This window comes from Taudactylus pleione, unplaced genomic scaffold (assembly GCF_031769625.1).
Source record: "Taudactylus pleione unplaced genomic scaffold, aTauple2 ptg000265l, whole genome shotgun sequence".
In the NCBI taxonomy this organism is placed as follows: domain Eukaryota; kingdom Metazoa; phylum Chordata; class Amphibia; order Anura; family Myobatrachidae; genus Taudactylus; species Taudactylus pleione.
Genome location: NW_028284667.1, coordinates 6,757,643 through 6,774,433, shown reverse-complemented (window position 1 = coordinate 6,774,433; position 16,791 = coordinate 6,757,643). Strand labels below are relative to the sequence as shown.

The 16,791-nt window shown below is 40.4% G+C and overlaps 1 protein-coding gene across 3 annotated transcripts in view; it reads right to left on the bottom strand.

Annotated features, from left to right (window-relative positions):
• SENP7 (SUMO specific peptidase 7) overlaps positions 1-16,791 on the bottom strand; it is a 112,854-nt gene continuing 96,063 nt past the window's right edge. For all 3 annotated transcript variants that reach the window (XM_088481137.1, XM_088481138.1, XM_088481139.1), the window contains 8 exons: positions 15,138-15,260; positions 13,845-13,937; positions 12,925-13,118; positions 11,659-11,699; positions 10,262-10,299; positions 7,782-7,850; positions 4,584-4,734; positions 1-285 (listed from right to left, as the gene is read on the bottom strand). In XM_088481137.1, the coding sequence (XP_088337263.1) occupies positions 154-285; positions 4,584-4,734; positions 7,782-7,850; positions 10,262-10,299; positions 11,659-11,699; positions 12,925-13,118; positions 13,845-13,937; positions 15,138-15,260 (841 nt within the window). In that variant the 3' untranslated portion in view covers positions 1-153. The remainder of the gene's footprint in view (positions 286-4,583; positions 4,735-7,781; positions 7,851-10,261; positions 10,300-11,658; positions 11,700-12,924; positions 13,119-13,844; positions 13,938-15,137; positions 15,261-16,791) is intronic.

The window sequence follows — 16,791 nt, the reverse complement described above, 5'->3', positions numbered from 1 at the left end:
TATTATTGTATCTTTTATTTATATAAACATTTAGCTTAGAATATGAATAATTACAAAGAAGTTTAGTTTCCTTTAATGTCTCTACATACAGTCAGAGAAAACATAATCCAACAGAGGTGGAGAAAGGGGCAGAGGAAATCTGTAGCCGTTTCCTTAGCTTTTCTTAGTCTGCTGTACATGCAGCTGAAGTATCAAGTCTCTGATCTCTTCTCTTTTATTCTTTACCACACAATTGGGAAACCAGTGCTCCAGACGCATCGGGGTGTCAAAGTTCTCAATAGGATTCTAAAGAGCGAGAAGTAGGGGAAAACATTTTTCAGAAAAGCTAATAATCAAGAAGGCTTGATATTTTTTATTAATAATGTACATGACAATTAAATAATCATAAAAGCAACATGTATTTCTCATTTAATTATATTAACCACCATTTATACAGCACCAGCACATTCCCTAGCACTTGGGAGCAAATGCAATAATTAATAACCTATTTGTTTTTGTTTTTTAACAGACAAAAAAAAGAGGTTCCTGGTAAGAAAGGATGGAGAAGGGGGTTGGAAGGTAGAAAGCAGCACAGAGAGATAAAAGAGAGTGAGTGAGCCACATATGCTGCATAATAAAGAGTATCTATAAGTGGCTGTGTGGAGAACATGTCTCACAAACTGAGAAGAAGAAGAAGAGGATAATATATCCATAAAGAAGGTGACTAAATAAAGTATGGTTAGATGTGTCCAGCCTGCAACATTACAGAACTCAGTCAGAGATGCCTTAGCCCTTTTTGATGTTGCCATTGCTCTAGTTGAGTTCATTCTTAGTATCTCTGACAACCTTAAGGCCATCCTTCTAGTGTGTCTTTATGATTACTTGTTTAATCCATCCAGAATTAGATTCCCTTGGAAGGGGTACAGTATGAACTTTCCGAGGTCCTGTTCAAATCATGAATAAATGTTCTGTATTTCTTAAGCTGGGTACACACGTAAAGATTTTCTATCCAACTACAGTAGTTGACTGGTTGGAATGAAAATCTGGTAAGGTATGAAAGAAAATGACAATCAGCAATTTGCTCCCAAACGCTGGAAAATGGACAAAAACTGTTTGAACAAATTGTTTAGATCAAACATTTAACGAACTTGTCTGACGACCATTTTCATCTGTTTTCTGACATTTAGGAGCAAATTGCTGCTCATCAGTTACTCCCCCATATGTTACCAGATTTTCATTCCAACCAATCAACTAGTTGGATGGTTGGACAGAAAATCTTTCCGTGTTTACCCAGTAAAGACCATTAGTCCTAGATAAATATAGAATAATTGTTCTCACCAGATATAGTAAATACAGTTTCCTCACTTTTATTCCACTAGTTGTGGGTAAAAGGAGTACAATACAAACTCCTGGTTCATATGAAATGTAGATAAAAGCTTTGGCACAAAACTTGGACTGGATCTCAACCATTTTATCCTCAAATATTTAAAAGGGACCCTTGTAGCTACAGTGTGTGTAACTATCCAGTCCTTTCCAGCAGAAGTAACTGCCACCAGGAACACTACTTACAGGGTCATCCATCTCAGAGAAACTTCCCGCATTGGCTCAAGTGTGATATTCATCAGAGCATTAAGCAGTAGATTGAGGTCCCAGATAGCCACAAAAGACCCATTATAGAGGAACTGAATCCTCTTTACAGCTTGGAATAAGCAAATGATTAATCCTTTAGAGAAAGCAGTTTGGTTACCAATAAGGCACTAGGCAGTGATATATGTACCTTGAGCATGGAAAAGGCAAGACCTTTACTGAATCCATACTGCAAGGACATGTTGAATGGTTGTTTTGGCCAGATTTTTTCACACGATGTAATAAATCTTTTCCAAACTTACAATTCTTCCTTGCCTTTTAGAGTGTGTTGATTATCATCTCAGATATATGTCTTTATCTCTGAAAAATTCCGATGCCATTAAAAATAGTTGATCTATAATTTGGTAAAATACAGAACTGTGGAGCAATAAATCTGGCAGTGAGATAGAGACCAGGCAAAGTTTTTCCTGAAGCATCTCCTGGGTCACTGGGAACCACGGACATCGCCTAAACATATATATTGCTATTACCTCTACCTTCTTAGCATGTGAGGAATGAGAAGGGGAGGTACATAACAGTTAGCTTTAATGTCCATGAACATCAACTCAATCTGTCCCTGGAATTTTGTGCCAAGAGAATAATCTGGGCAATTTGGTTTGTTTCCATAATGTCTACTTGGGGAAAACCAAATCTTTCTATCAGTTGCTGGATACCTTACTGATGTAGAGACCATTACCCTGGAACAACATTTAACTTAAATAACTGGCAACTGCATTTTCCTTGCCTGCTACATGGAACAGTGAAAGTGACTTTAGATTTCTATCTGCATAAGATATCAGCTTTGCTACCTCCACCATCATAGTTTTGCTTCTGGTGCCACCCTGGCTATTTTTAGAAGGCACCACCATCTTTCCCTAAGTGCTGATGAAAGCATTTCAACTGCACTGGTGTCATAGCCAGTATCTTCATGTGACGTTTGTGCTTATACGTGTGCTTTGTGCTACCTTTGTCGGGAAGGGAGTTCCCAAGCCTGCAGCACTGCAATCATAAGTATTAACCATTCTGGGTCTAACAGTGACATTCTCGTTATCTTAGTTTTGTATTATGTTCCAGAGAGGCCTGCTTGTGATCCAGTGTTGGCAATTCTAGATAAATACCTTTCTTTAGACCTATGGATATGAGAAAATGTATTTTACGAATGGCTTCCCGGGTAGTATTCACTACTTCCATCCTCGAGTCCAGACTAGTGCAAAAGGCCCCTGAGGATTCTGAGAAGGAATAGTCTATGCCCTGCTGATCTGTAGAGACCTGGGAAATTCCTCTGACCTTAATTAAGGTCTTTGTATAAATACAATTCGTATGTAACAAAAGTAGTAACCTAGCATCCCTGGTACTCTGTGAGCAGCTTTGTAGGTGACTACACTGGAACTAAGATGCAATATATAGGAAAATTTATGATTTGCCAGCTATGGCAGACATCTAAGCCACACCAAGCTTCTCGCGCCATACGGTGAAAAAATTATAGGTGTATGAGGACACACCTTTACATTTTTGCACTTCCTCATCATTAAATGGATGCATTGGTCTGGTCCTATCCATTTAGCGGATATCCAATTACGCTGACACTTTTTTCATCTATGCCCAATCCTTATGGATTAAATAGTTTACCTCCTGATGTACCAGAAGGTCACTTTTTTTTTTACTACATTCCTCAGAAAGATTTCTGTAAAAATGGATGTTGTTTCATGCATTTATGTTTAAGCAAGATTTCCACATTATGCAGATTAAACATCCTAGATATTGCTTTAATTTCCTTATTTCATTATTAGAGGAGCCTTCTAAAATCCAATAAAAAATCCAATTGTCTGATATCATCTATCTTCCATTTACAAAATTCCCTTGGATCTTGCTCTTTTAGTTCCTTGCCTAGCATAGAGATCATCCTTATTAACAAAGGATACCTTTATTGATATTACCTGCTCTTCAAACTACTCTAGAGGTTAATTTTTTCCTTTAGTCTGAGAATTACATGGTGTGGACAGAGGGCCTGATTCAGACCCGCTCACGAGCGCTGAGCGCTCTCAAGCGGGTCGATGTTGGCCAAGTGCGCATGCGCACAAGGGACCCGGCTCCGTCGTGCGCATGCGCGATACCCGCATAGCGACGGGCAAGCCGTCGCTGTGGTTCTCGCTACAAAGGGGGCGTGCTGTCGATGGTGAGTGACAGCACGCCCCCTTTGGTGGGTGTGCCGGGGGCATGGCTGGCCAGACGGAGGCGTTCCCATGGGAACGCCTACCGTCTGGGGCCGGCCCCACTGACATCACAAGTGATGTCAGTGGGAGTGCTTTTGGCTCTGATAGAGCCAAAAGCACTCCAGGGCTTGCGGCAACGAGACCCTACCACAAGGGTCTTGTCGCAAGCCCAATGGCCGCGATGGTCTTGACCATCGCGACCATCTTTTTGGCTGCTCGCTATAGCTGTGGGTGGTCACCCACAGCTATGCGAGCGGCCAGGAGGCCGCTCTAAAAAAAGAGAGGGAGGGCACGGATTCAGAGGGAGCGCTCTGACAGAGCGTCCAGCTCTGAATCAGGCCCAGAGAGAGAGACATTGCGTGGGGTGATAGAGAAACATGGGGAAACTAGAGATAGGTGCTATATATAGGGATAAACATGTGGTCGGGAGCTAAATGTTAAGAGAGAAGGTCGATGAAGAGAGTGAAAAATAGAGAAAAAGATGGTAGATCGAGACATAAGATGGAGAGACAGAGAGACATGGGGTGGATAGAGAGAGAGACATGGGATGGCTAGAGAGAGAGAATGGGGTGGATAGAGAGTAACATCTTTCATCTCGGAGGAGATGAAGGGTAATGTGCAGAACGGATTTCTTCTAAAATCACTGGTGGTTGGAGAAGCATGGGATGCAACCATGTGAAAGCCCAGCTGGCTGCAGTCTAATCTCATGTGACCGCGCCAGATAAGTGGTTAAATATAAGTAAAATAAATAACATTTGCACACACCTGAGAGAAGGTCTCAACATATTGCAGGAGGTACAAGCCACAGTCTGTGCTGTTATTCTGCTTTGGAACGTTAGGATATAGGTCTGTCATTGTGGACCTGCTGAATTCCCGCGGCGTTTTACGTTTAGCACTCCACTCTTCTCTTAAATATCTACAAATAAGCCAATTCAAAATAAATTGGATACAGTAAACAGAAGTACAGGCAACATTGGTAAAACCTAACGCAACACTTACTTATAGAACTCTGTATATATACATTTTATAAAAATGATTAGTCACCAAATAACTTTTGTTTTTTATGCTGAAAGAAAATGTTAGAAAGCCAATTAATATGCCAGAGAACCAGTCCGCCTTTTCGGTTTGATGCTACATGCAGGATGATTTTTTTGTATAAATAAAAGCAAAGTACATTAAGATACATTATTCTGGAGCAGGCTTTAATAGGCCTAATTAATTCAGAGTAACAGAGGTACGGGAAGCCAGAGATAACCTGGATGAAACAGGTGTAATGAGCACTAATGTGAGCTGTGTAGCTGATTATACTGTATATTATGCATGTCATCTGATATTATACAATGTCCTTTTCCTATTTGATGTGTAAAGTCCTTGCTTTGCTATCAGTATAAAATTTGCTAAATAATACTTGTACATCTAAGTTCTATAATTTATCAAACCTAATAATGTGTGAATATTATGGCCTGATATTTGAGAGGGAACCTACCATTGTGTGTAAAATCTTGTGAAAAAAGCATGTGAGAGAAAGACAGAGCAGCACTCCACCACCCGATTCTCTGAGGGTGTGCTGGATTTACCACCTTTGGGGAAACGTTGGGCTACAGGTAGGCAGAACTATTTTATCATAACTCGTAAACTCCACCTAAAATAAACTAACTATTCATGTGAGTTTTCCTTCAGTGAGAGAATTGTAATGTCTACGGAATTACTTTGTTTATTTAAAAAAAAATAAAAAATCATTGGTTCTCATTAATTTTTTTCAAGCTCCATAAAAATGTCTGTGCATGTGAACAGCACTAACCAATGTCAATAAGTGGCTCTCCATAAACATAGAATACATTTTAATAGATCAGTGTTAAAGTGCACAAATCGGAATCGGATTGAAATGCCGGCTGCGGTTCAAATCACGACAGCGGATGCCCGACAGGATCAAGATCCAACAGGGGCAGGTAAGTACCCCAACCTCCCCTAACCCTCCCTTAGTGGTGCCTAACCCTAACCTCTCCCCTCAGTGCCTAACCCACCCCCGGGGGTGCCTAACCCCCCCTTCCCCTTACCACTCCCTAAACCTAACCCTCCCAGGGGGGTGCCTAACCCTAACCCTCCCCCCTAGGGGTTATTAACCCTAACCCTTAGGGGTTATTGACCCTAAACCTCCCCCATAGGGGTGCCTAATCGTAATCCCCCCCAAACCTAACCCTATCCCCGCTAGACTCCCTAATCATAACCCTCCCTCCCCACACCCACCCGCGGCTAACGCTAAGGGCGCCATGGACTTACCTTCGTTTGGGATGGCGTTCTCGGCTTTCCGGCGTCAGGATTATGATAGGCGTCGGCATTTCGACGCCTATCATAAATCCCTAGCCGGCATTCCGCTGTCAGGATTGTGACCAGTGAACATGACGACATCCCGCACAAATCATTATATCTTTCTTTCATGAGAGTTGCAGTAGTGATAAAGTACAACACTGGAACATTAACATTTATATAATTAAAGCGATATCCTCTTTCTTTTTCAGTAAACTTTCAGATGTATGCATAATCTATTTGTAATCTAATGCCACACATTTCAACACATGTATAACTATTTCCAGCATGAGAACCAATTAGCTTGTTTCCCAATTAGTAACACTACCACCTCATAACAAGAGCTATAACCTGCAGTTACACTGGAGCTGACAGATCACCATGATGTCGGCTCTATAACACAGAGGGGGAATTCAACTCAGTAACTCAGTGTGCAGTGTGAGAAGTGCCTCCACCAATATTTCCCTCATTCTAACTCGCTCCTACAGATGTGCACAGGAAAATGAACAAAGAATTCATACCGTAAAAAGTGGTCATTTCTACAGTCAGACAGTCTAGCGGCACAACGCTCTGTATTCAATTTAATCTAATCAACTGATAAAACTAAAGCTGGGTACAATATTTCAGACGATCCGACGAATCGTTCCTATATATTGTCAATATTGTCTAATGTGTATGCTCTATGGGCCTGATTCAGAGCCGCTCGTAAGCGGCCGCTCGTTGGTTCCGAGCGGCCGCTTACCAGTCAGTGCGGCCGAAAATCGTTTGTTCGCTAAATAGCGAATGCCTGCTATTTTGAGTGACAGGAGGAGGCGTATGTGGGTGGTAACAGGGGAAGGTGCTTGAAAACGGGGAGTGGAGATCCGAACGCAGGCGTGCTTAAAGGTCAAAACGGGCATTTTATGGGTGTGCATAATTAATACAGCAGCGTCATTGACCATGTCACTGGGTTATTTTATAGTCAGAACTGCTCGCAAGATTGTGGTAGGAAAAACCAACCACAAGAATAGCGAGCAGTTCATACGCTGGTCGATGTACTTGATTAATCTAATAAATAGCGGACATGACGTAGGATGCGAGCGGCCAGGGGGCGTAGTTATCCAAAAAACGACCGCAAGTTTTGTTCGCTCGTTCAGACCTAGAGGCGTGAACAGACCGCAAATAGCGAACGGTTCATTTGAATAGCCACTCCTATTTTCTGGACGAGTGAGCGCTAATTGCGTCCGGCTCTGAATCAGGCCCTATGTCAGGCCATGAGCGCTCCTATTTGGTGGTCAGTCGCATCGTTAGGTCGGCCCTACATGCAGCTCAATCTGCCGACGACCTCATGCAGCGGAACGTGGCAGGGGCCGACATATCGGGCGGGCGGGCACAGGATCGTCTAATGTGTACTGGCTGCCTGATATCTCAGCCCATCAGGTCGTTTAATGTGTATCCAGCTTAATTCAGTCAGATGCTGGCAATATACACTGAAATATATGGCAGACAGGTAAGAAGTTACAATTATACAAATATGTATAATAATTTAAGTCAAACTAAGAAAAAGCTAGGTTGAATGTATTGTTACTCAGGAAATTACTTAAAAAAAGAAAAATCAAGGAATCTGCTCTGAATCAATGTACAGTGAATGAAAATTAACAATCTTAAGACACTCACTCTCTTAAAACTTGTATGGTAGTTTGCACAGATCCAGCTTTCAAAGAATCAAATATGAGAAGACAAGGCCTGTAAGTAGGGGGATTACATTAAAAATTAATACTTTACAAACACATTTAGATATTGTACAGTACCTGAAATAGGCATACAAGTACAAATTAAGCATTTTCACAATGGGTGTATTTAATTTTTTTGTCTTCTGAAGAAAGCTTGAAGTTTAAGAAGAACAGATAGAAGTAATATTTATATTTCAGCATTTAACAAAGCTTCTATGAATATGTTACCAATGATGGCTTTTAATCCCAAACTGTCCATTCAGGTGCTCATGTATACGACAGGAAAAAAAAAAAAGACACATTTTATGTAGTATGCGGAGTCAGATGCAATTCAAGATATGTTCAGCTTTGCAACAGGAGCATATGTGCCAGGTTTACACCAGGTGAACACAGGAGCATATGTGCCAGGTTTATACCAGGAGAACACAGGAGCATATGTGCCAGGTTTATACCAGGTGAACACAGGAGCATATGTGCCAGGTTTATACCAGGTGAACACAGGAGCATATGCGCCAGGTTTACACCAGGTGAACACAGGAGCATATGAGCCAGGTTGACACCAAGAGAACACAGGAGCATATGTGCCAGGTTTATACCAGGAGAAAACAGGAGCATATGTGCCAGGTTTACACCAGGTGAACACAGGAGCATATGCGCCAGGTTTACACCAGGTGAACACAGGAGCATATGAGCCAGGTTGACACCAAGAGAACACAGGAGCACAGCAGAGACGATTTTAGCACTAAAGAATGGAACTATATAAGAGCTTTACCTGGGAACAATTAGTCACCTTGAAAAAGCTGCAAACTAGCAGTGAAACGCGTTACCGTTCTACACTGCTTCAAAGGCCATCACTAAATAAAGGGTACCGCTGGACCATCCTACAAGCCGGTAATATCTACCTATAGCTGGACTATCAATATCCAAATGGACTTTGTCTAGTGCTTATCCATTTCGCACTTGTGCCTACAGGGTTTTTAGCTTATCCCATGAGTATGAATTTATACATGCATGTACATGATTGAGGGGTCTATTTACTAAGCAGTGTTAGGAGACAGAATGAAAAGTGCTAAGAAAGTGATAAGGTGCCAGCCAATCAGCTCCCAACTGTCATTTTTCAAACACAGCCTGTGAGATGACAGTTGGGAGCAAAAAATGACAGTTGGGAGCTGATTGGCTGGCACCTTATCACTTTTCACTCTGCCTCCTAACACTGCTTAGTAAATAGACCCCTGAATGTTACATGTGCCTATATTCATTTATCCATTTTATCACTGTTTTTTAGATTGATTTGTGTCATTAAATTGTATAATCTATTTCATATCAGCGTTGCTTTAGTTATATTCTTTACTTTCTATAGGAGGGTGACTATCTCCTGATTAGCAGCTGCTTGGAGAGACAACTCCTGACAGCGCCCTTTAACTATTTATAGTTTTTTTTTACTGAACAATATATCGTTCAGTGCTGGCACCCTCCCTCATCCCCGAACCTGCACAACCTGACGATATCGTCAGGTTGGACAGCAAGTTCGGGCGATGAGCAACGGCGTCAATAACCAGCGGGAGCGCTCCTCGCTGGTCGTTGACGGCATATCCACTGCACGATATTGCGGATGATTGATGCACATTATTCATATTGAAAATTCCCTAGTATCTAAGTGGTTATAGGAACCAAACCGGACTTAAGCCGCGTATCCACTACACTAAATAATCAATGATTGAACGATAACGACATAGTTATCGTTCAATCGTTCATTATATTGTGCAGTGGACTTTGAGCCCACACTGAATGATATAACGTTCAGTGCCGGCACCCTCCCTCATCCCCGAACCCGCACAACCTGACAATATCGTCAGGTTGGACAGCAGGTTCGGCAATGAGCGACGGAGTCAACGACCAGCGGGAGAGCGCATCGCTGGTTGTTGACGGCATATGCATTGCACGATATTGCGGCCGATTGAACGATAACTATGTCGTTATCGTTCATTATATCGTGTAGTGTATACGGGGGTTTACTGTAAGCCAAATTAAAAAGCTAGTGTTATGGACATATTTTGTAAAGATGGCATTATTTTCTGAAGACTTTTTCTGGAAATAAACTAAAAACACACTTTGGAATATAGGGAAGTGGGCTAATAAATTCCTCTTATATACTTTAGAACATAAGAAGCTAAAATTGTTATCGCCATATGGTGAAAGAGGATTAGTAGTGTTAGGAATCTTCTTTCTGTGTTATCCATGTCTGTGTGCATTTTAGGAAAAAAAGAAGCTACTCTTAACGAGGTCATCTTGTAAAAGTATTATTATTTAAAGAAAAATAAAAAACCCTATTTCTAAACTGCTTCTCTAATATATTGTTTAGTTGATAAAACAGTAGTAAAAATACAAATATACACAAAAAAAAAAAGCCAAGTAAATAATTACCTTTTGCAAAGTTTTCCTTTCTGATTTTCTTTTGGTTGCTGTACAATATAAAAAATTATAGGCAAACGTAAGAATATTGAGGCGGCACCATAACCTTTCCTATATTACGTACAAGAATGAGCAAGTACCTTCTGAAAACATGTTTATGAGAAGGATATGAGATGTCATTTTGCACAACCATTTAGGAACAGATTCAATTCGTTCCGTACTGTGAAGCCCTTCTGCACAAATAGTTGGATATTTTTGCCCAGCAGATCGGAACAGCTTGCTCAATTCAATTTACATATGGCAAGCTGTAGGCATGGTGTTGGTGTTGAGCAAACTATGTGAAATGCATGAAAGAGTGGGGAAATCATTCTGAACCCCAATTAAGTAGCAAATAAGATAGCAGGACAGTGTAGGGGGCAGTTAGTGGCCATAAACAAAGTATAGGAGGCTGTTAAAAGGTGTCAATTGGTTGATTCTTATAACTTGTGCTAATGAAGATAAAATGATAGCCAGCAAGTGTATTTCAGCAAATAAGTGAGTAATTTGGGGCACATTTGAATAAACTTGCAACTCCCGACATACAACACCTGAACATACATCTCCCATACCACTAAAACCCATTATTTAGCTTTTTTAGAGAAAATTACATAAACAATTTTTATTGTACAAATGTTACTACTTAAACAATTCTAAAAGCATTATTATTCATTGGGAAGGGTATACCAAAGGTTCTGACATTATTACATTAAAAGAAGGACTTTTTCATAGTCATCACCAACCCTCGAAGTGCAAACAAAAAGTATTTGAAAGCCCTATATGAGTGGCAGTTCCGCAGTGGAAAATTGTCCAGCACGTCTGCCACAGGGCAAAATGAAGGCAGGTCTGTACAGGCCAGCAGACAGAGCAAAGACTATACCTCTTTGCTATAGTCTAGAGCATTTGTGGCCTTTTATCTCTACTTGTTATGACAGAGAAGACATTAAAATTAGGTATACTTTGTCTTATTGTGACTGCTGGCTACAATGATCAGTTAGTAAGTCACTAGCACTTTTTAGCTTTACTAGAATAAATCAGGTTTATCGTGCACAAGATCCCCTCGTAACACAATTTACTAGCTAACCCCATGGTGTTCTCCCATCTTAAGTAAGATAACATGTGAGCACCAAACAAGATACAACCTGCCAAGTAAGCTAAACCTTTTATGTACATGACCTATAGCCAAGTTTACCTGTCCCCAATTCTATGCAAGTGCATTTCTATATTTGCTGTTTTGTATATACATTTACAACAGTGTATTATCACATATACCTTTACACCTGAATAGGTCTGCTGCATTTAGTGCTCTACAAGAACTTTCTGCATGTGCGTATTTAAGAAAATAATAATAAACGTAAAAAAAAATTACTTACTGGATTTTTCTGACTGCGGCTTGATCCTGAGCTATTGGATCCTAAAAATAAAAACAGAATTATCAGTAGAAGGTAGAATCATAGCACATTTGTGTATCCCTATAACAACTTGGAAGATTGAAATTGATTTAGGTATAGGAAAAATATTATTGTTTGTTTGGAAAGTTCACTGATAATTACAATATTTTAACATACTGTAGGCACATCATGAAATAGAATCATATACTTTAGATTTATAAGCATTACTGAAAAACTTTTGAAGCACAAAATTAAAATGCAGAATTGTTTACAGAAAATGAACAAGAGTTAGTCATACCACTCACTGCATTTCCTTTGAAAACTTTTTGTTCATTTACAGAAGGCACACTGTTACTCATGCTAATATTAGAGGTTTTATTTCAGTTTTTAAAAAAAATGAGTTACTTTCAGTAACATACTGAAATAGATTTATACTTTATGTTTCATTAGCTATCATTATTTTTACATATGTAAAGTAATCTACAAACGGGTTGCGGTCACTATCTCAGCAGCGGGGATTCTGGCGGTGAGAACGCCGGTGCCGGAATCCCAACACGTGTTAGAAACCCGGCGCCGGCATCCCGACTGCTGGAATCCTGAATGTAAGTAGCAGAGTTTGGGGAAGGGTTACTGTTAGGCACTAGGGGGAGGGTAAAGGTGTTGGGAGCTAAGGTTTAGGCACTGGGGGGGAGGTTAGGTTCAAGCACCGGGGAGGGAGGGTTAGGATTCCTACCAACAGATAGATGTATGTATGCATGTATGTAGGGTATGAGATCCCGGCGATCAGAATCTCATTCCGGAACCACGACAGGGTCAGGGTACAGACACCTGTTGGTAAGTATCCTAACCCCCCCCCCCCGGCTCAATATTTTAGGAGTAAATTTCAAAACAAATAAAATCACTAAAGTCTATTGTTTTACTCTTAGGCTATTAGGTACATAGGTATTAAAGTCAGGGACATAACATGCATTCTCAAAGCCTGTTCAACACAGTGAAACAATAAACAGTCCAAAATATAAAGTATGGAAATGGACCAGTACAGGCAGTCTTTTTTCTTCACTTTGCATTACAACGTACCCTGCAGTGCTTACATACTCATTTACTCCTACTTTCTCCTAGCGTAAAACTGGCACAAATTCTACCCTTACACTTCAAGGCGCATCTCATGATTTGTCCAGCACTGCAAGTTGTGCAAATAACGGAATATTTTTTCTGGTCTTTTTGTGAAGGGGGTACGACAAGCCTTACCTTCAGACCCACTGTTGCTTTCTTCCCCAGTGGCTTCCTCTTTTTTTGACAAAGAGTCATTGAATACAATGACAGAACCACTACTAGAAGCCTTGCTTGGTTTTGTATGCTTATTAGCACTGTGCTCTTTCCCTTCTAAATACACAGTTTCTTCCATCCAAGGGAAACATATGACTGCGAGATACCAGTGAGAGCTGCAAGAGAAAACCAGTAAGTGTGACGAGTTTACACCAAATAAACAGGCAGGATATTCTACAACTATAATAGAATACACCACACAAGATACAGACCAATACAGATAGTGTGAGGGAGCTGTGCCTCTAGGAGGAACAAACAAGAGAAGATGGGTGCACGTGGGACCCAGGGTATGAAAAACAGAATGCTATTGGGTCATCACTTACACAGGAGCAGCACAGGAGAAGAACATGATAAAAGGCATAGGATTAAGCATTTAGTTATTTAAATTATTCATGAAGATAGTGGCATTAATTTCAGCACAGTATATTTTTGTATTTCAAAGCACAAGTGTGCAGTCACACCCAATGTATAAAATATTGCAATTATCACCATCTCTGGTGCAGTTTACAGGCATTACTCCATGCGGTCATCTAGACTATTATATATACTGCATTTGAAAATTAGTTTTTAGCACACTGTTCCTATATTAAGCTATATGTGTCCTAAAAACTACATTATCTTGTGCATACAGCCCACTAGACCGTAACCTTTCATAAGCAGGACCCTCCTCCATCTTTGTTATTATCCTGCACTATTTATGGTCTCCAGTATGTAACACTTGCAGTCTGGGACTCCGATCCTTTATGTCGGCCATTTCAGGACACTGGACCATTGAGTGCTACTGTTAAAAACAGTCAAATCATTTAGCTGTACTGTATTATCTCAATTTACCCCAAACTTACTTTTCATTAACTGGCACAAAGATAAAATCCTTTGTAAAGATATCAACATGACGAGTCCAGGTCTTTACTCTGTGGTGTCTTCTCTGCGCTGTTCTATAGGGAGAGCATATGCACAATTAGCATTTCAGACAACAAAGAGCCTATACCCTACTTACAATTTTCAGCAGCCTATTTCATAGAGTATCCATACAGCAACAAAACATTGTTATTTGAAGAAAGTATTGTAGCCTCAACATTTCAACGTTAAAACATATTAGAAGCCTTAGGCCAAATACAGACTTGCACAATATCGGTCCAATTTGTTGTTTCTGGGCAAACCGGAACGACAAATCAGGCATATCATGGCAGTGTGAATGCCAAATTGCGAGCTCCAGCAGGTCGCATGCGATATTGTGTGATTGGCAGTGCAACACAGCCAATCACACAATATCGCAAGCGGGGTTGTGTAGTTTAATGACGGACAGAACAAGTGATCGTTCTGTTGTTTATTAAATCTTCATAGTGTGTACCAGCAATCTTGCATGGTCCGGGGCGAAGGGTAATCGCACTGACCATCACCAAGATTGCCGGTCATGCTAGTGTGCACATATCCTTACACCTCCCATTTGTCTGTGTAATATGCAATCAATAAATGTCTGCATAAGCGCTTGAATTTGGTATCTGCTCAGAGCACAAATTTCATGATAAGACGCATTTTGTGCCAGTTTCATTTCAGCAGAGAAGCAGATTTGTAGGCGCACTTTGCTAATGGAAAACAAAAGTGACACGTACTAAAAGCACACAATGTTATTATTATGTAAAGTCAGGAATATGAAAAAAAATAAAAATTGGCAATATATTTAAGAATTCATATAAAAGAAGCTTTACATTATTAGGTGCAGGACACATCAGTGTACAGTACAGCTCTGCACATTTGGGCCTACTTTGTGGAGCGTTCATGAGAAACATTTTTATAATCACATTTCCAAAACTGGAGATATATTATAACAGTGTCTCTGTGCTCCCTGCTCATTAGAAATAAGCAGTTGGTACAAATCCAGATGGATAGCAGCCAAATTTTTCCAAAGGCGGCAGAGTCCAGAGCTTCTACCTCCACAATAAATGATCTCAAGCAGGTCAAGGGTGATTGCACACTGGCACTATACAGTTTGGTGTATATATATATTTATGATATATATATTTATGATATATATATATATATAATTTTTTATGATATAATAATAATAAATTAATTGCTTATGCACTTGGCTAAACCAGCAGTAACCAGTAAAAGCAATAAAACAAAATACTTACGGCATGACTAAGCTATTGTCGTTTGAAACATTATCCTTTCTTGTTAAGCATCTATAGAAAAAACTACTAAATATATGGCATTTCTCTGCAAAATTTTTGGGAAATTTCTCCAACATGAGATATCTGTGGGTAATATAATAAATAAATATTGAAATGGATAAGTTCAACCAAACACATAGTGCATTTTCTGTTTGCGAGGTAAAGTATATATGACAAAACAAAATATAAATGAATAAAACAAATCTAACAAACATTTCCTTTGCAATAAACGAGTACAATGGAATGAGTATTTTTCTTAAACTACACTGATCATTATCTTTAACTCTAATCGCAGGTTTCTCTTAAACAAACTAAAATCTGCTAATACAATTTCCATTAAAATGTTTATCTCAGGATATAATCCAGCCAGAATTAGCTTTCCCCAGCAACTCCACTGAATAAGTACCAGCTGGCATGTCACCTCTGATTAGTGTCTGACTACAAATGTAAAAGATAGTAATTATTCACATTGCAGCATAACTCTGTAAAAGTATTACATAGAACATTTTAAATAAAAAAAAGTGAAATGATTCAAACAAACAGGATAGGTCCTGAGAATCCTCTCATGAATATCAACATGTACTAATTTATTCCATTTGAGGGGCGCGTATTGGCAAGGGGACTCGTCAAGGGCAGTACGTGAGCCGATCACACCATACCTTTGGATGATGGCCAGGTAATACTCTGATGCTGGCAACTTTCCGGTTTTCACTTTGAATATTTTTTTTTTACTAAATACATTTCCATCACAATACCAATACTTTGATATCGAGGCCCCCATGTTTCACAATATAATTAACAGGCTCCTGACTCTCACACTTGTAGCCAGGACCTTAGCAGATCACAGTTAAGGCTCCCATACATCAGCAATCGATTGTGGTAATTCTGCGTTTTGCCAATGATTGTATAAAAACATCTGAACTGTATGGGTTCACAGATTGCAACCGAAAAGTGATTGGAATTGTTAAATCATGTCAGATCAATTGAGGCTGTAGATTGCAAATCTGCTGATCATCTCCATACAGTAGCATACAGTTAAGGTAGGTACACACCTGACAAATATATCTGCAGATCGAGTGATCTGCAGATATATCTGCAGATGATGGTCGTTCATACACACTGAATGACTATCATCGGCATGCTGCAGTGGGTCCCAGCGGCCGGGTAGGGGAAGTGACCTAATCACGAAAGGCCTGGCCACACCCCCTTCGTGAAAGAAAAAAACAAAAACACATTTGCGGTGCTGGGGAGGGGGATGCTGTGTGCCTCTCAGCCCGTAGGACAGCCAATGGGGGGCGCGATCAGCGTGGTCGCTCCCCCCTTTGGCATAGGAGACTGCTCGGGCTGCTGTGGATGGGGAGCTGTGCCGGACTCGGGTAAGTAATACCCGCTCTCGGCTCCCCCCACCCTCCTCTGCACCCGTGTACGGGCAATCGGCTGATCGCCCGTACACACTTGCCGATGGACAGATATAACTGCAGACCTATCTGTTCATTGGCAGTGCAGCAAAGCCAATGCGATATGTCTGTGAACGACGTTGTTTACAGACATATCGTCTGTAAACACTGGCCGACGGGGGCACGATATATTGGCCGATCAATTGATCGGCCAATAT